We start from the raw sequence: 26,067 nt of genomic DNA on the forward strand, positions 1-26,067 counted from the left end.
AGAATTCAAGAGTCTGTACTTAATTCAAAATTGTGAGATTTAAAAAATGGTCAGAATTCTTTATTATAAACTAACAATTCTGAGGAAAAAAGTCTGAATTGCGAGATCACAGCTCAAAATTGTGGGATATTAATTTGAAATCACAACAAATAAATTCAGAATTGTGAGTTTTTAACTCAAAATTATGAGATTTTATCTCGAAATTGTGAGATACAAACTGGAAATTGCAAGAAATAATGTCAGAATTGTGTATTATAAACTCAGAACTCAAAAGGTCTGAATTGCAAGTTTACTCAAAATTGTGAGATATGAACTTGGAATTGCAATCAATAAATTCAGATTTGAGAGGTTTTTAACTTAAAACTTTGAGATTTTAACTTGAAATTGTGAGAAATAAAGTCAGAATTATGTATTATGAACTCAAAATTCTAAAAAAAAAAAAAAAAATTCTGAATTGTTATACATAAATATTTGTGCACCCGACATGCATGATTCCTCCAATCGTTCAGCTCTTTACAGAGAGGTTTGCTTTTATTTTCTAGTTGATTTTTGACTGGTGAATGATGAAATGAGTTAAACATTTCACATAGACTCACAAGGCGGCATTCAAGCCTTATCTAGAGACCAAAATGTTACAGAAAGTGCTCACTCCTTACCATTGTGACTTCTGTTATTAACGCCGAATCTTTCTTTTACTCCCAGTCAAGCGTTGCTTGCAGGCCATCAGGTTTATTTTACCCAAGGACACTGCCATGAAAGTGCTGGTCAAGTGGTACAACAGTTACAACGCCCCTGGAGGTCCCAGCATGCACCTGGAGTGGAACCTGTTTGTTACATGCCTAATGACAATGATGGGTTACAACACCGAACGACTGACGTGGACACGCAATGTGAGTCTCTTTAGTTTGACCTCTGTGTCAGTCTTTGTGTTGGGTAACCTTGAGCCTGTGCTGGCGCACAAGGATTGATCAAGCATTTAACGGAATTAAAATTGTACATTTACATGACAAAATGTTTTAAAATCAGATGTCAGGTAAGCACAGAAAACAATTTACTACACATTAAAACTTCTACAAATGTAGTTTTTCTACAAGTTAAATTGCAATTATTGATTTAACCATATATTTCCTAGTACAATTAATTACTGATTTAAAATATTTTTTGTAATTCTATTTAAAAAAAATTTTTTTTTATTTGTGTCCCTGGAGCACAAAAGCAGTGTTAAGTCGCTGGGGTATATTTGTAGCAATAGCCTACAATACATTGTATGGGTCAAAGTTATCGATTTTTCTTTTATGCCAAAAATCATTAGGATATTAAGTAAAGATCATGTTCCATGAAGATATTTAGTAAATTTCCTACCGTAAATATATCAAAACTTAATTTTTGATTAGTAATATGCATTGCTAAGAACTTCATCTGGAGAACTTTAAAGGAGATTTTCTCAATATTTTGATTTTTTTGCACCCTCAGATTCTAGATTTTCAAATAGTTGTATCTCAGCCAAATATTGTCCGATCCTAACAAACCATACATCAATGGAAAGCTTATTTATTCAGCTTTCAGATGATGCATAAATCTCAATTTCATAAAAATTGACCCTTATGACTGGTTTTGTGGTCCAGGGTCACATTTAAGTAGCTGATATACAACACATCCATGAGCTTGATATCATCCAGGTTTAAGCTTAAAATTGAAAGTATTAGTGTCAATTTAGATGCGTTTTCATCAAGTTTCTCATTATTTTTAATTAACTTCGCGAGTTTATTCCAAACGTTCTTGCAGCAACACATTATTTTTAATTACATGTAGGCTACTCACATTCGCCCAATTAATATGAGCTCATAAACAACATGAATATTAAATCAAGAGTCATCAAAATGAAGAATTTTGATCGAAAATGTTGATTAAAATATTTTAGATGAAGCCACAGCATACGCAATGTTCATTTTCGTCTTTAATAATCATTTACCTGTTGCCATGAAGGACAATCTGCAGTGCATTAGCTATTATAGTGGGACCACTTCAACAAAGCAAACACTGAAGATGAGGACAAACAAGAGAAGAATAACCTGCTTGCCCGTCATAACGCCAGAATATAAACACACCGCAGGATGAAGTTATTTTGACCACATGATCTCTTTGTGAAGCCGCACTTTAAGTGTGTTTGTGTACACGCAATAAAATAAAAACACTGTTCATTCTGACTGAAAATGATGCGATGCAATGCAATATCATTGCATCTCTCTATGAAATATATATGTGTGTGTTTTGCCTTCACACACACACACAGAGCCATCTGTTGTCATCCAAACTCCAAATAAAAGCGGACAATTGAGATGGACTCACCAAACACATGGATGGCCATCGCAGTCAGTGATCCAGACGCACAAAGCTTTGAACTACACACACCTTATACCCTAACATCCGCAGCTAGCCCATAAGCAACGAGCCTGATTCCACAAGCAACCTTATATTCAGGAAGAGAAGGGTTTGACGAATTGACTCGGACGCCGCGGGGAACGCACGTGCGCTGGGACGCGAGGTGACCCGGTCCGGGTGGCTGTACTGAGCGCCGCTCTGAGCTCGGATTCACTTGAATCACTTCTCACATCCCAGCACTGAAGTCGCCATCTTGAGAGACCACATGACCTGATCCACACACGCGCGCGCTCCTCCTCAGGGACGGCAGGCAGCCTCCTCGCGGCGCGTTACCATGGAGACGCCCCCTGTGACGAAGTGATGCGAAGCACGTCATAAATAATACGAGACACTTCTGAAACTTTAGGTGTGCCATCTGTGCTTGTATCAATGTAAGGAGTAAAGACCGAGTAACAGCAGCATATCAAAAAACTAAATCCGCCTAACTATTGATAAATGAATGCAGTTTTTTCCTCATTATTGCATATAGAGAGAATACACAATATACATTCACAAATAGCTTTAAATAGTGTCTTTTCAAAGATGATTTTCGGTGATGCAGTGTGGTATCCATATACATATTTCCCAATTCAAATGTAAATCACAAGTATGCCACTTGATTTGATTCTGATTTTTTATTCTATTCCTACTTATTTGGACATATTTGGACAGAATAGACATCCTAATAATGCTCATTTTGATCTCACACACACACACACACACACACACAGATACACACACACACACACACACACACAGCTGGGTAGGTTACTTACAAATTGTAATCCATTACTGATTGCAAATTACATGACAAAAATAGTTAGTAACGTAATCCACTACATTACATATTTTAATATAATCAGGCTACTTTTTGATTACTTTTAACTAGTGCTGTCAAATGATTAATCGCGATTAATCGTATTCAAAATAAAAAATTTTGTTCACATAATATATGTGTGTGTACTGTGTATATTTATTATGTATATATATAAATACACACACATGCAGTATATATTTTGAAAATATTTACATGTATATTTTTATATTCATATAATTTATATTATAAATAAATATATTTAATATATAAACATAACCTATTTTTCTGAAATATATACATGCATAATACAGAAAACGCTGCAAATACTCACAATGCAACCAAATACAGAAAACGCTGCAAATACTTTCAATGCAACCAAATACAGAAACACGCTGCAAATACTCACGGCTAGTGCTGTCAAACGATTAATCACGATTAATTGCATCCAAAATAAAAGTTCTTGTTTACATAATATACTGTATGTGTGTACTGTGTATATTTGTATATTTATTATATATATAAATACACACACATGCAGTATATATTTTGAAAATATTTACATGTATATTTTTATATTCATATAATTTATATTATAAATAAATATATTTAATATATAAACATAACCTATTTTTCTGAAATATATACATGCATGTGTGTGTATTTATATATCTAATAAATATAGACAGCACACACACATATATTATGTAAACAAAAACGTTTATTTTGGATGCGATTAATCGCTTGACAGCACTAGTTTTAACTTAACTCGTTTATCACAATGATTTAAGTAAGATAATAGTGTACCATAATGACATTAAAGGAACACTCCACTGTTTTTGAAAATAGGCTCATTTTCCAACACCCCTAGAGTTAAACAGTTGAGTTTTACCGTTTTCGAATCCATTCAGCCGATCTCCGGGAAGACCGACGGAAAATGAAAAGTTGCGATTTTCTAGGCCGATATGGCTAGGAACTATACTCTTTCAGGTGCTGCGTATATACTATACGCAGCACCTGAAAATAGTCTCCAGCTAGGTAACTTCCAACGTGACCGGCACTAAGTTTGTGTAGTTGGTTATGTTGATGGAAGTTAGCCTATTTTCAGGCGCTGCGTAATATCATTGCCCCTGCTGCACCCATGGTACGGCAGCAATGTTCCTTGATTGAGAGTATAGTTCCTAGCCATATCGGCCTAGAAAATCGCAACTTTTCATTTTCCGTCGGAACTCAACTGTTTAACTCTAGGGGAGCTGGAAAATGAGCCTATTTTCAAAAATAGTGGAGTGTTCCTTTAAAATGCAAAGAATATATATTCCATTCGTTGTTATTAACAACATAAAGTGAATTAATCATAAGATTTCAGGGTTTCCCAAACTGAGGGAAAATTTTATGAGGGAACTGCATGGAGTTTGCGAGTTCAATGAAAAGCTAACAATTAATAAAGTCATAAAAAAGTCAAATTCAAATAAATTATTTTAAAGTAACATCAATCAAAATAAAAAACTTACTAAAAAATTTAATGTTTTGCTTACCTGCCTGTCATGTAGGCATTTTAGAAAGGAAAATGTAAAAGATTAAAAAGAATTAGGGAGAATCACTATATATATAAAGACAAGTTTTCATTTTGTAGTACATTGTCTTTTTATCTTATTACATTTAGTTTGGACTGCAAAGTTGTGTAAAATGTGACTTATTTTATTGTGTTCACCTCTTTGTAACTATATACAAAGCAGCGATTTCATATGAATTTGTACAATTTGATTTGTACAAAAACATGATTTTTAGAAACAAATAGGCTAAGCATGAAGGAATACCTCCTAAACCTAACCCTTCCTCAGAAAGAAATCGTTTGAAATTTTTGCATTCACAACCAGTTTGCAGAAGCATAAAATAGATAGGCCTACAAATGACCATGAGAGTATGTTAGATTCAAACAACATGAATGAATTACAAACACACCCTTAGAATAAAAAGGTACAAAAGCTGTCACTGGGGCATTACTTTTCAGAAGGTACACTTTTGTACCTTTTTACCCCTAAAGGCGCATATAGTAGCCTACCTAAAATGCACCTAAATAGTAGGCCCCTACCTTTTGAAATATTAGTATTAGTACCTTAATAGTGCATAGTACCTTTTTTTCCTAAGAATGTACTTTTTAAAAATTATGCAGATATATATGTGAATTTTAAGGTAGGCTAGATGTTACAGTGCTGCAAAATGGTTAAAACATTGCAAAGCAGCATGCAAAGATTTATTCCGTGCATCCATATTTTGCAAATGTGTAAGAGAAAGAACAGTTTTATAAAATACATGTCTCAGTATGCATTCCCCAAAACAATATCATTATATAATTGCAAAGCCTTGTCTGCTTAGTTGGCCATGGGATCCCAAAGCACCCTTCGAAGCCCCGCAAAAGCTTGTACCTTGCATGGTTTAAAGTAAAACAAACTCTCCCCAGATATATGTTCCCCAGATGGTGGTGTCGCCCTGAACTGACAGAAGTTGAAGCGAGTACACACGCTAACAGGAAGCGCGCACAATAGCCACCCAGCAGTTCTGCTCAGAAGACGTGAGCCCCTGACACTGCATTTATTGTTCAGCTCTCATTTCCTGCCGTTGAATACAAATAAATATTTTTTTTTGAATACGACAAGACTAAAAAGACGTGCAAGGTATGTCATGCGTAGGATGAAGTAATGGCTATTTTTGACTGAAGACATGGTTCTTCTTCTGGAAATTGCTTGTTCATAAAGTATGTTAAGGACCTTGTAATGATGCTATATTTAATTTGCTTGTCATTAAATCATCATCTAATTACCAAGAGAAATGAATAACAACAACAGGTTGAGAAAATATAGGTCTCATAACTGTGTTCACAATGCAGTTTTAACTCGTGTATTTCTAGTTGATTGCCTTAAATTATTCAATTTAAAATGAGTCTAAAAGCAGTAATGTGCTAAATATAAACATATTTGTGACTCAGCTAAAACCATGGGTTTGACATGTATAACCATGACTGGAAAGCTGAGTCTCATCAGACTGAAGATGCTCTCAACCAAAAACACTGAAAGGTCAGTACAGTCACACTCTGTTTAGTCCATCTCAGGCTAAAGTTCACGGATGATAAAAACAAGATGATGAGTGAGCAATAAGTTAACACACACACACACAACAGCAGGGGGAGCAGGCCACTCCCGAGCAGTGTTGCCAAGTCCGCGGTTTCACCGTGGAATTGGGCTACTTTAAAGGGGTCATATGATGCGATTTCAAGTTTTCCTTTCTCTTTGGAGTGTTACAAGCTGATTGTGCATAGATAAGATCCCTGAAGTTGCAAAGACTAAAGTCTCAAAACCAAAGAGATATTCTTTATCAAAGTTAAGACTCTGCCACGCCCCCCTAAAACGGCTCATTCTAACACGCCCCCACATACCTACCTCACTACGTGGGAATATTTGCATAATGCCGCCCAAATGAGCACGCAAAGAAAGAAGGCGTGGTTTCAGGAACAGCAGTAGTGTTGATGCAGCATGTCAGGGAGACGCTGTGTGTTTCAGTGCGAAAGCAAAAGCACTTTATTTGGATCACTTACAACAGAACAGCAATGCATTTTATGGACGACCGTTTCGTGAACCTAGGAGAAGAGGTCATTCTGCCTTTGCTATGACAATCTGGCGCTTCTGAATCAGCTACTGTTTTGTTATTAGTTTAAGTATTTGCTATTGACTGTTCAAATGCGGAGTTTTGAGCATCGTGTGTGTGAGTGTGCGCTTGCGCGCGTGTGTGTGAGAGAGAGAGCGAGAGAGACAGGGTCACATCGCAGTGGAGTCAGCTGTCTTAACCGTGGCTTGTGTACTGCAAACACATACCAGCTTCATCACTGTGTCTGTCACGAGACTCTGTTCCCCTTTCAGGCTCTGTCTTTACATTTATTTTGAAAGATGAAGCTCGCGATTATAGTAAGGGGCGTTACATTTCCGACGAGTGCTTGCGGTGTTCGGCCAATCACAATGCACTGGGTCAGCTGGCCAATCAGAGCAGACTGCGCTTGTCAGAAGGAGGGACTTTGTAGAAAACGAAGCGTTTGAGAGAGGCGGGGCATAGAGGACCTACAATAATGTACAGTATTTGAAAAATAATGCGTTTTTTTAGCATTAAAGCATGTCAACATATTCTTTTACACCTAATAATGATCTTTAAAAAAGCATCATATGACCCTTTTAACATTGTTGCTGCGGTTTGTTTTTCGTGTCCATGGTAGAGGTCTGCGCGGGACTATTTTTTTTAGTCCCGCTCCCGCCAGGTTATATTCCGCACCCACCCGCTCCCGCTATATATTCACTCTTTGTTCACCTGCTGTCCGCTTAGAATAATTTTCTTCCCGACCCGACCGTTCCCGCTAAATTTAGATCTGGTTTCCAGAATCTCATGTTTACATTTCCTCTACTGAAAAAAAGACATAGGCTAACAAATAAAACTGTAGTCTGCACAAAATTGTAGGCTATGTTATTTTATTCGTCTTGTCAAGAGTCTTGAATTTATTGACTTTGACTTGAATTTATGAATTATCTTAAGACAATTCGTTGAATTCGTTTAATATTTTATGCAACACAGTAGGAAACAAGTGTCAAATTACACCAGAGTTACCGATTTCTACCGCGTTTTATTCGGGAATTTAATCCCGCGGCGCAAAAAACCTGGTCGGGTCTCGCGGTTCCCGCGGAATGCAGACCTCTAGTCCGCGGGTTGAAGCGACTCCAATAACATGATATGTATCCCCTGGAATGCGAATGAATGCCAAAAAACGTGTATTTTACCCACCGAACGCGTTTTTTTTAACTGTGGACCCCTCGAAACGCCATTGGTTTGCTAGTTTTGAGTAGTGATTGGACGGGTTTTCTTGTGAAAACCTGGCAACCCTGTCGGACTCGACGAATCCTTCTTCTGACTCGATTTCTTTAAACCATTTAGCTCAAAAATCACCTTGATGCTTAACCATATTACACAAACCGCTACCAATTCTATATTACCTACTCTTGTAACACTAATCAACCTTCTACAGTTTTGTATTTTTTCATAAAAACCTCTGGGAACATATAAGCGAATATTACTCAAATGAAAACATCGGAATAAATTATTAGCCAATTGCACTGCCAAATGAATCTGAGTTAATTTGAATTTAAAAAAGCTCAATATAACGGAAACTTACATGAAATGTGTATTTAGTCATTAAGACATAGCATATAGGCCTAAATGTTAGTCTGTTAAATGTCTGTTAGTTGGTTGCTAACTTGCTAGTAAAGTCAGGTGGCAGGGCAATATCTCAAGGTCGGTTTACCAAACCAATTTCAGCATGTTGAGCTAATCGCTGACAAAATAGCTAATAGCTAACCATGCGAAGTAAATTTTTTAATGATTATGATTGACGTTATGCCTATTTAAGAATTGCAAAGCATATCTTGCCAGCATTACTGTTAATGTATATTTGATTGGTTAGTATTAAATAGGGCAACATTCTGTTTCTACACCCACTGTTGTGCATTTAATGATTTTTTTTGTCTTTTTTTACTGTATTTTGAAGAATGAGGCGGTCATATACGGTTTAGGAATTGTCATAATCACAGGGATGATATTCATTTTCCTTTCAAACATGTATCCTGAAATAAACAATCAGCTTGCCCACAAAAACTTACCGGCAAATCAACAGCTACAACAGTTCCTCCAAACGTTTTGGCAATCGAATTTTCCAGGATTCTCCACTAGATGGCAGAATTTACAAAGCAAAATATCATTCAAATAAAAGAGATACAAGACAATAAACAAAACAAAAAAAAAACAATAGTTTCATCCAATGACAAAATCTTGCTTTAAATAGCTATTAAAAGACATATTACAACATTTTATTAATTTATTATAATTTATACATAACTTCCACAAGTTACAAGTTGACCGCCAACACAATAATCATCACATCCTTTTTCCAAAGTGGACCTAGTAAATAAGAACAAAACCCCCATTGTAAAGCTGCCAAGATGTTCAACTGCAACAGAGACATGGTTGAAACACTTCTGAAACAATTCTCTTAGAGAATTCAGTCATACAAATTTACCTTTGAAACCAAAATCAAGTTGACTTAAAAGCAGAACGAAATGCAGCAAAGTCTTGTAGAACTACACAGTAGTAAGCCAATAGATTTTAAAGATAGAAGAGGATGATAATGAAAGACTTCATCTATTTTCCTTACTTAGTACCTTAATAGTAGAACTTAAAAAGACAGTAGAGTTTTATATCCGTCTTTGTTTGTTTCGAAGAGCAGCTCCAGTTCCTGTTCAGTTTTGTCGAGTTACATTTTTAAAGACAGAATTGCTGAAAACCAGAGAAAGCCTTATTGAAAGGTTTGTTCAGGTGATTTTTTTGTCGTCATGATCCTAAGACAAACATAGTACCAGTAGAGATCACATACAATGATTTCATCATAATGCCATATACAATGCTTCCTTAATTACACTGTAATCAGAAAGACAACCAAAGTGAATGAACTTATCTCAATGTTTCTAAGAGTCAGACACCACAAATACAAAGTCAGCCGCAGGAAAAAATCACTTATAAAAATGCATGAAGGTTCTTATCAAAATAAGTCCATGAAAAGCTCTCAGGCAAGTCACGAATTCACGTCATTGTAATTAAACTAAAATAAATTTGTTATTGTAATTTCAATAACCTGCAACCAAATAAATGGCACATATCGAAGCAAGCATTGGAAAAGTCAGCATCTACACCTACAATCACGGCCCGATGAACAATCATTCATGTCAGAAAATCTTCCTTTAACATGCCAGGATCCTTGTGAAACACTCACACAACAACACCTCACTATTTCTAGAAGACTGACTATCAGATTGGTTTTAAAGCTACTCCTAAAAATCTGCTGGAACTGCTTGTGTCAAGCACTTAAAACAATGATCGCTTTAAAAAACACCTTTCACTCCTTTCATGTGCAAAATATAAAAGGCAAATAAATTATAAAGTGGACAATTCTTCCATCTTTAAGCCTCTGAGAGTGCTTCGGTACGTCTCTTTCCTCTCGCTATGAATCCGGACACACCACAAATGGAAAAACCATGAAACAATCAGTACAGTTTATGCATAACCTCACAAGTGCCTACTCACAACTCTTCACCAAGAGCTCAAATGAAAACTGCTCCAGGGATCTCTCGTCTCTCGCCCCCCTCATTTCAACATGGCTGCCAGGAATCAAAGCCACCAATCAGAGGCCTGATCAGCTTCCTGAAGACTGGGCGTGAGAGGAAGAGTGCGAGTCGTCCTCCTCCTCTGTGCTGTGGTCTGCGGCGGGCCCCAGAGCGGGGCCGGATGCGAGGGAGCTGACGCCGTTGGATGTGCTGATGGAGCTGTGCTGGATGGCCTCGTTCTGTGGGCTGCTGGGAACAGACATCTCACTGCAGCTGTCCTCCTTCTCCAGCTCTGAAACACACAGCCACCGAGACAACAGACATTAGCAGCTCTCAACCGCTTTCACACACAATGCAGTCTGTTTGATTATTGTCTGAAGTAGTGTTGGGGTAAACATGTGAAAAAAAATCAAATGACAATGGAAATGTTTAAAATAGTACACTAATATTTGTATATTTGCCCAAATGTGCAGTACACAACCAGAGCTCGCCTTGTCAAGTACTTAACTTGACCTTACAGTATAATGAATGATCCAGAAGTGATAAAGAAAATTATTCAAAATAAAATTGTATATAAAAATACAATAAAAACAGTATCATTGTGAAATATTATAATTATTTTTTTTTTTAAAGGGGTCATATGATGCTTTTTTAAACATCGTTATTTTGTGTATTTGGTGTAACAGAATATGTTGACATGCTTCATTTGTACACTACCGGTCAAAAGTTGGGAATAATTACCGGTCAAATAATTTTTTGTAATGTTTTTCAAAGAAGTCTCTTATGTTTGCCAAGGCTATATTTATTTGATCGAAAATACAATAAAATGAGTAATAATGTGAAATATTATTAGAATTTTAAATAAATAAATTTTAAGATGCTGTGATCGAAGCTGTATTTTCAGCATCATTACTCCAGTCTTCAGTGTCACATGATCCTTCAGAAATCATTCTAATATGATGATTTGCTGCTTAAGGAATATTTCTGATTATTACCGATGTTGAAAACTGTTGTGCAGCTAAATAGTTTTTGGGGAAATTGGCACATTTTATTTTATTTTTTCAGGATTCTTTGATGAATAGAACAGAAAATTCAAAAGAACTGCATTTATTTGAAAGAAATAATGTCTTTACAGTCACTTTTGATGAATTGAATACATCCTTAACATGGATACACTGCAAAAAATGCTTTTCTAGCTTAGATTTTTTGTCTTGTTTCCAGCCAAAATATCTAAACAATTTTCAGAAAAACAAGTCGAATTTAAGTGCGTTTTTGCTTGAAACAAGCAAAATAATCTGCCAATGGGGTAAGCAAAATAATCTTATTTCAAACAGAAATAATTTTTTTTTTTTCTGAAAACAAGACAATAATTTTTACTTGTCTAAAAAATCCTTCTTGATTTAGGAATTTTTAGATATTTTGGCTGGAAATAAGACAACAAAATCTAAGCTAGAAAAGCATTTTTTGCAGTGTATCCATGTTAAGTGTTGTGCCACTGTAGTGATGTGAAAGCAACTGGTACACAGGCCTTTCAGACTGTCGGCATGAACATCAGTGTGAAATGATGTCTCCCTGTGTGCAAACACAAGACTCACATCAGGACTTCAACGCACCTCTCAGCACCAGTCATGTGTCACTTTGACCTCCATATGAAATGAGTTTTAGAAAGCATCACATAAGTGCACTTTGGCAAGAGTGATCAATAAACAGTAAAAACAAAGTAAACAAAAGTAGTAACATGACATGCACAGTTTTTTTTTTTTTACGCAATCAACACTGTTGTACAACTTATTGTACCTAGATATCCACAGGATAGTACTTGGTACAAGTATTTTGGGATTTTCACACCAATACCACCCATACAAAGATACATCATGTGAACTGTAATCACTGGCTGTGCTACAAAAGGTCAGGAGTGTCGTAATAATACTGGTATTGATATTCCAAAAAAAAATCATATTTTTATTCTGTTAATACTACACATAAAATAATATTGTAAATAATCCATTGCATCTCTGGTTGATACTCCAACATAGTAGGTGGCAGTATTGCACCTTAATTCAACATGAACTTGACAATTAAACAAATTACTAATTCTTTTTTTTTATGGAATATTGCAGTATTTATTATAAATGATTTATCCATGCACATTGTTTTTTTTTATTCACGTGCCCTCTTAATTTTTACTCAAAATAACGTCCCCTTCCTCTTGCAGTTACATTATTTTCCCTCTTCTTTTCTCTAATGATGTGTTTATTTATTTTTGGTAAAATTTCTAAAGTTACCGCAATAATACTGTTATTGTGAATTAGCGATGCCACAAGGAGGAAATTTGACACTCAGGATCTGTAGCACTTTGATCAATCTTTCCCTTTCTTTGAACAAAACAAACGCTTAAAAACACAACAACAATAAAACAGTACAACGACAAACTAACTTATATTAAATATAGAACTTATAGAAACAAAACAGGTGACATCTTAAGACCCCACACACGACATGCGGACAACAATATATATATATATATATATATATATATATATATTTTTATCTGTCAGAATGAAAATTGTTATAATAATTTTATAATACAATTATATTTATAATATGTGAGTTGTGGACGGCCTTGAAATCATTGGAGGTCATTATTTTTATATATATATATATTTATTGTGGCCACGGCCTACGAGTTAAGAATTTGCTCGTACGACTTAATTCATTCCCTCTTTTTATTAAATTGTGGCCATGTTGTACTAATTGATCTGAAAGCCTTTATTGTCATTGTATAGCACTACATAGAGCAACATTTGAAGCGCTGTTCCAGTTGATGTTGGAAAAAAAACAAAAAAAAAACCTTCCCCCCATCCCAAAATACAATGAAATTATTAAAAATTTTAAATATTGAAAAATACATATCAATTGACATAAAGTGCAATAATTTGAGGTATTCATTCCCTCGTTTTGATATATTTAAACTGTGTAACATTGATAATAACACTAATTACCGCGGTAAGCCTATGGTGAATTATTTTGGCAAAATAATCATGTAGTAAAAACTGATATCATAACCCTAGTTAGCAACAAATGGGTTCAAAGTTGAAGTTGTAAGAACTAAAGCAATCTGTTAATATTCTATGTGACCTGTTCTGGCAAAATGAGTCACAATGAGCAGATTTTCAAAAATAAGTTATTTTTATTTTCAGCCTTTAAAATGATGTATGATTTGTTGGAATCGGATGAAAAATGAGCTTCACCCGTTTGAAGTCGATAGAGTCAGCAAACTCAATTCTGAGAAAAATCAAGTTGAATGTTGAATTGCATTGTTTCCTCCACTTCCCTTCTTAATATTAATTACTATATTAATAATCACAATATAGCCATTATTTATTTTCTTTGTTATTAAAAATAAGAACAGATGCAAAAAACAAAACAAAAAAACAACAACAACAACAGTAGAACAAATATAAGAAAGAAACAAATAGGCCTAGTGCATTACTTTTTTCATTTTACATCTAAACAAAAGCATTCAAGTAAGAAAAACAAATAATCAAATGTAAAAATCACTTCAGTGTGTTCTTTACAAATAAATTGATTATTACAACTACAAAAGCAGTTTAATCAAGAGCAGCGATCTTTTCTTTTAGGCCTGTTGTTAGAATAGCATTAATGAGACAGACGGCCTTATAGTAAGTCCTACTGTACTGCATGGATCTAATATACTGTTACACATCAGATGTTTTCCCCAACAGTTCCCCAAACGTTCACTTAAGATAGCTGCTCTGTCGATTCTTCGTCATCAGTTAGGAACCTAGGTGTGCTATTTGACAGCAATCTTTCCTTTGAAAGCCACGTTTCTAGCATTTGTAAAACGGCATTTTTCCATCTCAAAAGTATATCTAAATTACGACCTATGCTCTCAATGTCAAATGCAGAAATGTTACTTCATGCGTTCATGACCTCGAGGTTAGATTATTGTAATGATTATTGGGTGGTTGTTCTGCACGCTTAATAAACAAACTCCAGCTCAAAAGCTTGTGGCTTGAAAGGGCTTAAAGATAGAGATCTACTGAAAATCGTTTAATCACTATTTGGAGCATTGGGATCGCTAGACGAGGGCTCATTTTTGTGAAAACCTGAAATTCGACCAAAATCAACATTTTTCACTTTTTTTTTGCCTGTAGCTCAAAATTAGACCATACCTTTTGCATTATTACACACTATTTTTTCCTATTTGATACTATAAAGCTGCTTTGACTTTGAATCTGTATTGTCAAAAGCGCTATATAAATACTTGACTTGAAAAGATTATGTTTGCGTGAATAGCCTACTTAAATACTGTAATTCTGTGTATATGTGTATATTTATCGGGATCGTGTGCTGGCGGAAGCGCGATTCATATGTCAGTCAGCGGCAGTGTGAGAAGCGAGCAGAGAAAAGGTACTCCTCTCAGAAAACATACAAATAAAGATCATTTTAGACGTTTAATCACTATTTGGAGCATTGGGATCGCTAGACGAGGGCTCATTTTTGTGAAAACCTGAAATTCGACCAAAATCAACATTTTTCACTTTTTTTTTGCCTGTAGCTCAAAATTAGACCATGCACATTCCGACTCATTTTGCCAGCACGGGTCACATATGTAACCTTTAATTAAAGTTACAATGTCATTTTAAACCAACATCATCAGGGTATATTAGAGGCTGTAGCGTGCGGCCAGACTCGCGCACCCCTCCCTACGATCCCCTCTCTTTCCTGCCAACTACTGCAGCGACAGATAATTACTGCACCTGATTTTAATGATACACAAACAGGAGAGCGGCAGAGATGCGCGGTCCAAATGCCACCAGCTGTTCTGCAGTTGCATAGAATTAATTGGCTCCTGATGAGAAAGCGAATGAAAAAAAGGCTCGCTCTCGCTCTGACTCGCACAGAAATGCAGACTACCATGATAATTAATATAGCTAATGAAGCAAGCACGGCTCAAATGGCACTTGGTAATTAATGCGGGGGTATTTGATTGTGTGCGCTCTTCTGAATTGACCGGGCTCCAATCTGGTGACTTGCAAACCTCGCCTGCTACATGCATGTAAGGTCGAGCTCAGAAATCAGAACTGTGTTTTCTCATCTCTTCGGCTCCATGTTCAGGCATCTGTAATTACTCCTAATGGTATTAAGCAGGATAGGGAGTGATATATTATCATACGCAGCATCGCATGCTCTGGAGAGCGCTCTCGGATCATCTCCGCTGCGAGCAGATGGGGCTTGTGCAATGCCAAACGGAGACACTAACCCTAACCTGCACTGTTTGCAGGGCAGCCTGGGTAATTTTCCCCCACCTGCTACCAGGCCAGAGAGATTAAGGCCAGAAACATACTTTACTTAAGTACGCAATCACAAACGAAATCGCTTTGCCAAGCAGGCCCACGTCGGCCATATTTTACACCTGTCCCAACCAGGTACAATGCGATTTTCATATATTTCAGGCCTAACAGAGTGTAATGAAGCAAACAAGACGGGAGCGTTCAGGTGACCAAATGAAACCCTCACTGACGTCTGCACTTTTTCACCGCATTAAGACCGCTCTTTGACAGGTGATGACCATCTGCGGCTTCTCCATCCAGCGATGAATGTGGCACAAACTGGCGTTGTTTACAAATCCGGCAAAGACGGAACGACGCTCTTCTGCGAGTCTCATTTGCACAGGTGACTAATATATGACCCCTCACGATGTTGGGTGACATTGGCAGCATAAACAGGATTGAGGAATGGTTTCGATCATCTCCGTACCCTCCTCTACTTCGCCAAGACCGACCAAATGAACCGCTCCCCGACAACCCAATCTCACCCGACAAGCATCCCGCTCATAATATGCATGAGACCTGTCAGTCAAGCTGCTTAACAATGCCGGTGCATAATGAACTGCACGGCTGCATCGGCGCATCCCAGTCACCAAACAGCACTTCTGTCAGGCTCTCCGCTATAATACACTCATTTTGGAAGCAATCATTGTCAATACAAGTCAGCCTCAGGTTACAAAATGAGCCAGACACATGCACACACAAAGCCAGCAACGTATCGGACATGGTGTAAAATCCAAGTTATGCACAAAAAGTGCTTACGCGCCGGCAGAGCGGCGTGGGCGGCCGTTAAGTTTTAGTGTCGCGGAAGTGCTGCCGGCAGACGCACACATGCAATCTCTCCCACAACCGCTTCTCTGTCCCTGTGACAACAGCTAATTGATATGAAGTGACTGCATATGGCAGACGAGCCCTCGGTTTCTGAATGCCTCTTTATCACTCATCTTAAAGAGGACAGCGCCACATACAGCGGGGATCATTTTGTTAGCGAACATCGCTGTTGTGCAAATATATGAGTCCTCGGCGTTCTGCGGTAATAATGGGATGAGATGAATATGTGTTATTTCACACTCAGTGCTAGTTCATATTCCACTTCACATTTCATCAAAAACCCAACTGAACACTCATTAGGAATAACACTCATCTGTTATTGTCAAAAACAAACAAAACTAATTTGGGGAAAAAAGAAACCATTAACTTTACAACCCATTAAGCAGAGCTGTCAGTCCAGAGATGTGTGTTCCTTTTCAAAGAAAGAGGAGAAAAGCATTCAGTGAGATTAGATCTGGTTTTGAACCCTGAGCAAAATTTAGAAACTCATTGCTAATTGAGATTAAGGCATTGTGAATGAAATATCAGGCTCCTTTGACTTATGCCAGCAAGCAAGCACCTAGGACAGTCTTTCTTATCCCTGTTTTTGGAGACACGACAACAATTGTACACATTTTGTATTTCACCCTTACCCTAGCCATCCATGTCCGGTCTTGGTGTCTCTACTAATGAGTTGAATCAGGTTTGTTTGGGAATAGGGTTGGGAAACACTGCTCCAGTACCCTACTAGTGGTCCATTTACACATTTTCATTAGTAATATGCTGATTCAGTAACTGCTTATTATTGAGTCAGTTCAGTGAAACCAGTAACTCAAAACAGCAACTACAATTTATGAATGTTTCTGAACGAATGATTTATTAAAAGTCATGTACTTATGATTATAGCCTTGTGGGCAGTGTGTGGTTACACCTTGGGCAACAAATCCCAACTCGTGGTCCTTTCTGGCCCCGTTCCAATCTCTGTTTCACTTGGCAAAATTGATCAATGGCAGTGTGCCAATTTTTCTTTTCTTTATAGTGAACCACTTGGTAAAAAAAAGCCAAAAATGTGATTTGTGAATTTAGACTGCAATCATTTGCTGAAAAACCTGTTGTCTCTTTTTCATGCCTTCTGTTGTCTGATTGATAGTTTATACTACGATACTAAAAGGCCTTACAGTATAATTGTAAAAATATCCCCCTCTGGGTCTATTTGTCTCTTTAATGATTTTTAGAAAGTAATCTTAAGAACCATTTTTATAGTTAATAATATTTCAAGATGAACAGTTAACTTAGGTTTACTTGATTATCCATGCATCGTTTTTATTTTTTTTAGAAAAATCATGAGCATCAAATATGATACAGCAGGATTTTGAGGACCATTTATTTGTTTATCTCTCGATAATCATTGTATTCCATTATAATAAAAACTACAAATCTTTGATCCTAAAAATAAGCATTAAATTATCAACTTACTAAAATATGCTGTATTATTGTGAGATACAGAGTGACAACTAAAATTGATATGCATCTTTTGCAAGTATGCTGTACTATTGTAATTATTTATATCACAAGCTATCCGAATGCCATCTTACTTTTTGGTTATATAAACAACAACATCTGCACCAATTTGCTCAGTTTGGGCTTTTGAATAAAAATAATGTGCTTTTTCTCCTTCAGTATGAGCTCCATATTCTTACTGCATCATTCTATATGAGCCATAAGAGTCTGATGTATCAAATATGACACTCAAAAATTTCCCCCAAATTTTTAAGAAAGGTTTTGTCTAAAGGTAAAAAAACAAAAAACATTTGATGTAGAAAAATGTAGATTTTTCTGACTATTATTCAATATGTTAAGGCTTTAGAGGCTTTAGAGTGCAGAATCAAGACGTTTTTCAATAAATATCACAAAACTAAGAAACACATTTTATGGCTGTTGTGATTCATAAGTGCTAAATCTTAAATGGAGAGCCCTGGAGTCCGATGACGAAGCAAATGGATATGTCTGGCAGTGTGAATTGCTGAGGTCACTCACGGTGGTATCCTGATTTCTTCTGCAGGAGCGTCACGGGACATTCTTTGTGAGCCAGTAAAAGCTGCTTCAGCTGGGCCACCTCGCTACGCAGAAGAGTCACCTCATTCTGGACAGAGAGAAAGAAGCACGTTACCCGTCAAGATCAATGAGGAGGAATCAACAGAAAAAGATCACTAGCTCTTCTTCATTTAAGCTTTTTTGGGGACACAATTATAGCTGCTTAATGGCAGAGTCCCAGGAGAGAGAAACACAGAGAGAGCGCTCCCCTCCGTCAGCGAAACACTGTCACCCATTCTGGTGAGATTTACTCTCGTCTGCCGTTAGGACTCCCATGGGGCTGTGCTGTGCTGTTCTGCATGCGCTAAAGACAGGCTGTTTAACAGCGAAGGTGACTTTAACAGGATTTACAGAGAGTCGAACAATAGTCTGGAGCTCAGCTTGACCACAGGCTATTATTATTAGTTACTGGAAACTAACTCATAAGGCTCAGGGGCTGTTAAAAATCCTAAAACAAGACGGGTGGACTGGTGTTCAACTGCCATGTCAATATCTCCAGAGCAGTGTGGCCAGCGGCTGATAGATAAATATTAACGGTAATAAACAGTAAACAGCCCAGCTTTCTGGAACGTGATTGATTAACTGCGGTCATTTTGTGGTCAAAAATGTAGCTTAAATTCGACTGTCGTTCCAGGCAAATGATTTCCTACGTGGCTGTGCTAGTTTCATGTCTGTACATTTTTCTTCTCATATAATAAGCAATTTCAAATCAGTATTTTATGTAGATTTATTTATTATTTATCAGGCGAGAAGTATATTATAACAAGCAGGAAAATGCAGTTGAAATTAATTATCACAAAATAAACCTTGACAGGGTGACAACAACCCTGATTGACTAAATCTCAAAATTTACAGCGTTTTTCAATTGCTAGTTTTTATTGATAGTTTTTTCCTGGAAGGGTGCATTAAATTTATTAAATGTGACAGTAAAGACCTTTTATTTCAAATAAATTCTGTTCGGTCTGTTCTTTTGAAATTTAAATGTATCAAAAAAAACAACAAACAAAAAAGCAACATGGTTTCCACAAAAATATTAAGCAGCACAACTGTTTTTAACATTGATAATAATAATAAAAAAAAGTTTCTTAAGCAGCAAATCATCATATCAGAATGATTTCTGAAGATCATGTCACACTGAAGACTGGAGTAATGATGCTGAAAATTCAGCTTTACCCTCACAGAAATTAATTATATTTCAAAATGAATTAAAATATAAAATAGATTTTAAACTGTAGTAATATTTCACAATTTTGCTGTTTTTACTGCGTTTCTTATCAAATAAATGCAAATGTTGGTGAACATAAAAGACTTCTTTTAAATTAGACTTCTTTAGACTTTCTTTTTCTTTTTTCATGAAAAAAAAGTAGTGTACATAGTTAAGACTTACTTGAAACAATTGTTTACTCTAAAATATCTGAGAAAAAAACATAAAACAAAGTACACTGGTACAGACGTCTCTTAATTGTCCAAAAAGACTAATTCTGAAAAATTCCATTAATTAACCTGTAATAGGCCAAAATATTCGTCTACGTCTAGATATCAGACAGACGAAGAAAAGAAGAACCATTTAACATGCTGGAATTTAGCAACAAGGTATTTATAATTCAAATGTATACAGTCATGTTATAAGTCAATAAGTCATAAGTCAATGTGAATAAGGCTGGACGATATAGCCAAACTTTATATCACGATATATTTCTTAATTTCGGTCGATACGATATAATTCCGATATCGATATGAACACTATTTATCTGAAATAGAAATATTTTGTAACATTATAAATGCCTTTATCATCACTTTTGATCAATTTTAAGCATCCTTGCTATCTTAAGCAGCAAATCATCATATCAGAATGATTTCTGAAGATCATGTCACACTGAAGACTGGAGTAATGATGCTGAAAATTCAGCTTTACCCTCACAGAAATTAATTATATTTCAAAATGAATTAAAATATAAAATAGATTTTAAACTGTAGTAATATTTCACAATTTTGCTGTTTTTACTGCGTTTCTTATCAAATAAATGCAAATGTTGGTGAACATAAAAGACTTCTTTTAAAGACATGAAAAAAAAGTAGTGTACATAGTTAAGACTTACTTGAAACAATTGTTTACTCTAAAATATCTGAGAAAAAAACATAAAACAAAGTACACTGGTACAGACGTCTCTTAATTGTCCAAAAAGACTAATTCTGAAAAATTCCATTAATTAACCTGTAATAGGCCAAAATATTCGTCTACGTCTAGATATCAGACAGACGAAGAAAAGAAGAACCATTTAACATGCTGGAATTTAGCAACAAGGTATTTATAATTCAAATGTATACAGTCATGTTATAAGTCAATAAGTCATAAGTCAATGTGAATAAGGCTGGACGATATAGCCAAACTTTATATCACGATATATTTCTTAATTTCGGTCGATACGATATAATTCCGATATCGATATGAACACTATTTATCTGAAATAGAAATATTTTGTAACATTATAAATGCCTTTATTATCACTTTTGATCAATTTTAAGCATCCTTGCTAAATAAAAGTATTCATTTCTATAATCTATTCCACAAATAAATCAATGTATGGGAAACTCTGGTAATGTATATCGAAAAACCTGCATTAGCTATCATGACATTACAATGAACAACAATTTCTTAAGGCATTTGTTAGTCTACATTAATGCTACTTTATACATCTAAACTACCATTTAAAAAGTAAGTAAGAGTTTTCAAAATTAAAAAAAGAAAAATTATTTTAATCAGCAAGGATGCATTAAACTGATCAAAAGTGACAGGAATTATACACCGTTAAAAAAAAATTATATTTCAAATACATTTCTGTTAAATAAAGAAATAATGGTTTTCGCATAAATATTGAGTAGAGCAACTGTTTTCAGCATTAATAATTTTAAAAAAAAAATGTTTCTCCTCGTTAAAAAGCCAGTTAAGGATGATGTTAACGTAATTGAGCATCATTAGAGCTCTACGCTCCGATCAGCTGGGCCAACGGGGCAGAGAGGGACAATTACACCAGCCCATCAGCGCTGATAAATGCGCTCGTATTAAACAGCTTCTCTCCAAAGAAACATACTGTCACGCTCGTTTTCAGAGTCCCAAGCTTTCTGTTCTACACCCTTCTTCGCTTCTCCATCTGTTTCATGTTAGTTTATTCCTTCATATTACCCACAAATTAATCGCCCTTCCCCCACCCCGTCGCCAAACCACTGCGCTTTGTTTAAACGGACAAATAAAAAAAGACAGCGCGCAAATAAACAGTGGCACATCTCATTAAATTGTCTGGAACGTGCCGGCGCCGAGCCGCACTCTCCGTTATCAGCAGAGACAACAGTTACGTGAACTGTTTCGAACTTGTCAGTGGCGGATCCTAATTGCCTGCTACAAAACGGGGGTTGAGAAAGAGACGGCTTTCCCTGGGAGAGTTCCAGGGCAGCTCACAAACGCTCCGACAGAACAGGCGACACGCTTGTGTGCCGATGACATCTGGAGGAAACGTCTTTATTGACAGGGCCATATCGATGCAGGAGACTCCAACAATCACGCCGTGGCTGTCATGCAAACACACTTCTTAATTTACATTAATGACTTTATCACCATCTTTGTCTGGCTCTCCAATGCACACGGAAATACACTGGAAGATGTGTGTGTGTGTACCTGTAGCTGTCCGTTCATGCTGCTCAAGTCTTCCGCTTTCTTCTCCAGATTCTGCACCCAGACTTTCCTCTTCTGCCTGCAGCGAGACGCAGCCGCTCTGTTCCTTTCCAGAAACTTCTGCCTCTTCTCGTCTGGGTCCTCGCTGGTGGTTCTCCGCCGCCGCCCACCTGTGCTGGAGGTGTGCTGGGCTGGAGACACCTGCACAGGCCCACAATCAAACACGAAGACCTGTTAGAAGAATTAAATCAAGGGCTGCACCTGCCAAAGCTTGACGAAGACAGAAATGTACTAGACTTAAATGCACCACGGAAATGTGTGTTGCGCTTGATTAGCTGTTTTAAAAATATTAATAATTCTCTTTTTAAATTTGTATGTTTTTATGCAATTATTGGTAACACTTTACCATAAGGTTGAATTCGTAAACCTGCATTAGCTATCATGACATTACAATGAACAACAATTTCTTAAGGCATTTGTTAGTCTACATTAATGCTACTTTATACATCTAAACTACCATTTAAAAAGTAAGTAAGAGTTTTCAAAATTAAAAAAAGAAAAATTATTTTAATCAGCAAGGATGCATTAAACTGATCAAAAGTGACAGGAATTATACACCGTTAAAAAAAAATTATATTTCAAATACATTTCTGTTAAATAAAGAAATAATGGTTTTCGCATAAATATTGAGTAGAGCAACTGTTTTCAGCATTAATAATTTTAAAAAAAACTGAAGGATCTGGAGACTGGAGTAATGATGCTGAAAATTCAGCTTTGATCACAGAAATAAATTACATTTTTTACATTTTTTAAATAGAAAACAGTTATTTGAAATAGCCTAGTAAAAATATTTTACTGTTTTTATGTATTATTGATCAAATAAACGCAGCCTTGGTGAACATAGTGTAAGATACTTCTTTTAAAAACAATACAATCTTAATTATTAACTTTTGATTGGTAGTTTATGTTTTAGTAATATTTTGTCATACTTTAAAGTACACTTATTTTGATGTGTTGACTGGCATAATAAAGCATATGTAAAGTAGTTAAACTACTTGATTCTAATTTTAACTGAACTGTGTTATTTGAGTGTGTGTTACATTTAAAGTTAAAGCCCCCTGTGGTTAAAATCAAGTTTTTAGCGTTGTTTACATGTCTATCTGTTTTATTTTTTTCATTTGCTTAAAGACAAACCATGTGCAAATTCCTCAGTCAACACCACTGCAGAGTATATTTTCCTTTTTAAGGAGAATATACAGTGTACAAAAAATCAGTCTCAAAAACACAGTTTGAAATGGCCCCCATTTCGTTCAACACAAAGTTTTAACCAATCCTGTGAACATGTGGGGCAGGCCTTTTCATATATGATCAAAGGTTTCAATTTACAACATGTTTTTTGAAGGGTTGAGTAATACAGAGAATCACAAACATAGCTGTTCATTTCTTGATCACAATGGCCAATCAGAGGTGTTTATATTAGTCAGAATCCAGAGTTTTGTTCAGTGCTGATTTCTGCACACTCCTGAATCCTTGTGTTATAATAAACAAGGCGTAGACACGATGTAAATAGCAGATTAAGTGTGCAGTGTAGAGGCTAGAGCTTCATTGATTATAACGAAATGAGGTGCGATGAACTAAGATGAGAGGCAGCTTTTCAGTGATTATAAGGGGATCGCTCTTTGTATGCTTTCTAGGCTATAATCTATTCAGAATTTCAATACATTCACTAACAGATTAATTCTCGAAAGTTAAATGAATGACATAGCGATAACCATTAATCCAAGATTACCACTGTGATTACCATTGTGTAGCATCTACTATAGCACTTACTTTTGCTAACTGAGTGAAAGTGGTGCGGGTCCGAGGTGGTGCCATTGAGTGGAGGCGGGGACTAATTTGAATATTCACATATCCGTGTATACTCAATGAGGTAAGGGTGTAGAGATACATTTAAGCCATTTTAAGACATGAAGAAATTATGTTTAAACATGAAAAAAATAAAACATTTGATCAATGATCAGTTTTAAGGGATACAATTATTGACTACAGGTGGACTTTAATACATTTCTTAAATCTACTAAACTGCAACATAATCATTACAAATGTGTAAGATACCAATATACAGTACAAATACGCTCTAAAGTTCAGCTAACTGCATTTAATATAAATTGAAACTACAATACATTTTCATTTACAATACATTTCATTGCAATTAACATGCAATTAAGTGTCTGAAAACATTACTTTGGGTTTGCATTTAAGTATTTTCTTTTAAAGTATATTATTTCGGTTATAGCTACTCTTTTTAAATGTAATAACTACTCTTTTTAAATGTATGCTAAGTGTGCTTATTTTTCATAAGGGATGTCACACCAGTAGCTAGAAAAAGTCGTTTTATTCTACAAGTTGCCCCTGAAGGGGGAAGCCATGTTGAGTCATTTTTTTTCGTCCTCCATTCTTCTTGACACCTCTATAAGCATAATTTGCATTGATATCAATCTTCAATCATCCACCTGACAGCCATAATAAACAACCACACTATCTGAAGACTTGTAAACAGAGTTTTATCTCTAATTCAACAGAGCCTCTTAATCTTCAAGGTGAAAGCTTTCTTTAGAACATTCAATAGACTTAAAATATACAGCGCAAGAACATCGCTGGGAGAAAACATGTAAGCTCATTTATAAGGAAGAAGTCACGCTGCATTCTATCACTTAAATACATCAGTGGACTGAGAAGCCACTGTGTACTTGAGATAGTTCTATGTAAATATCTCTCTATAATCCTATATTTTCCAGTACATTGACTTTTATGCCTGCATTTCTCTTAAAATTTCCTTAAGCAAATATTTTTTTTAATACCACACATACATGTCCCTACTACCTGACAGATAACACTGAAACAGGTGTCCAGAGAAATCACATCTGTCTGTAATAGCCCTAGGCTCTGTAAACAGCAAAAAAGTGTCAAGAAATACTGTATTTTCCGGAATATTTCTTTTTAATAATCTGGAACGTGCTGTGACTTAAATAAGGCAATTAACATCAAGCACGGATCTATTGCTAATTGACATCAAAGCCCACTCATCATAACACTAAAATGCAGTCAATGAAAGAAAAAGTTACACAGCTCAGTTTAAATTGATTGTTGTACAGTATGAAGGAAAACTGAAATGATACGCCGAGGATTTTGAAAGGCCAGAATCACTGAGTGTGATGATGGTGATTTAGTGATTTATTTTGATACATTTATTTTGAGGCTGATGAGTGATTTATTTTGATGAATTTGTGGTAAAGCACTTGGCATTTATAATAAATATTGTTTATAATGAATACTAATATATGTTTATTTTATACTTCTGTCATTTGCTCTTGTTCTGAATAGTGATTAATGGAAGGATGTGTTGTGGAGTGAGAGGAACTAAAATGCATGTTTATAATGTTTATAGATGATGTTAATTTACTGGTATTTTACATTATTTCTGAATGTAACAATAAAATGACTTGTCTATGTTTTTTCCCATTAACACTCTACAGCAGGGGTCACCAGACACGGTCCTGGAGGGCCGGTGTCCTGCAGAGTTTAGCTCCAACCCTATTTAAACACACCTGAACCAGCTAATCAAGCTCATACTAGGTATACTTGAAACTTCCAGGCAGGTGTGTTGAGGCAAGTTGGAGCTAAACTCTGCAGGACACCGGCCCTCCAGGATCA

At 36.0% G+C, this 26,067-nt stretch overlaps 2 protein-coding genes across 2 annotated transcripts in view; both read right to left on the reverse strand.

Moving 5' to 3' along the window:
* Nucleotides 1-2,665, reverse strand: part of LOC107742958 (N-chimaerin) — a 70,488-nt gene extending 67,823 nt beyond the window's left edge. The window contains exon 1 of the mRNA XM_016556048.1: nucleotides 2,350-2,665. Within this exon, the coding sequence (XP_016411534.1) occupies nucleotides 2,350-2,368 (19 nt within the window). The 5' untranslated portion in view covers nucleotides 2,369-2,665. The remainder of the gene's footprint in view (nucleotides 1-2,349) is intronic.
* A 6,460-nt stretch (nucleotides 2,666-9,125) lies between these two features.
* Nucleotides 9,126-26,067, reverse strand: part of LOC107742976 (cyclic AMP-dependent transcription factor ATF-2-like) — a 36,679-nt gene continuing 19,737 nt past the window's right edge. Inside the window, exons 10-13 of the mRNA XM_016556065.1 lie at nucleotides 22,619-22,623; nucleotides 22,357-22,554; nucleotides 18,627-18,732; nucleotides 9,126-10,717 (exon numbers count right to left, since the gene is read on the reverse strand). Of these exons, the coding sequence (XP_016411551.1) occupies nucleotides 10,515-10,717; nucleotides 18,627-18,732; nucleotides 22,357-22,554; nucleotides 22,619-22,623 (512 nt within the window). The 3' untranslated portion in view covers nucleotides 9,126-10,514. The remainder of the gene's footprint in view (nucleotides 10,718-18,626; nucleotides 18,733-22,356; nucleotides 22,555-22,618; nucleotides 22,624-26,067) is intronic.

This window comes from Sinocyclocheilus rhinocerous, unplaced genomic scaffold (genome assembly GCF_001515625.1).
Source record: "Sinocyclocheilus rhinocerous isolate Xijiao unplaced genomic scaffold, SAMN03320098_v1.1 scaffold45, whole genome shotgun sequence".
NCBI classification, from domain to species: domain Eukaryota; kingdom Metazoa; phylum Chordata; class Actinopteri; order Cypriniformes; family Cyprinidae; genus Sinocyclocheilus; species Sinocyclocheilus rhinocerous.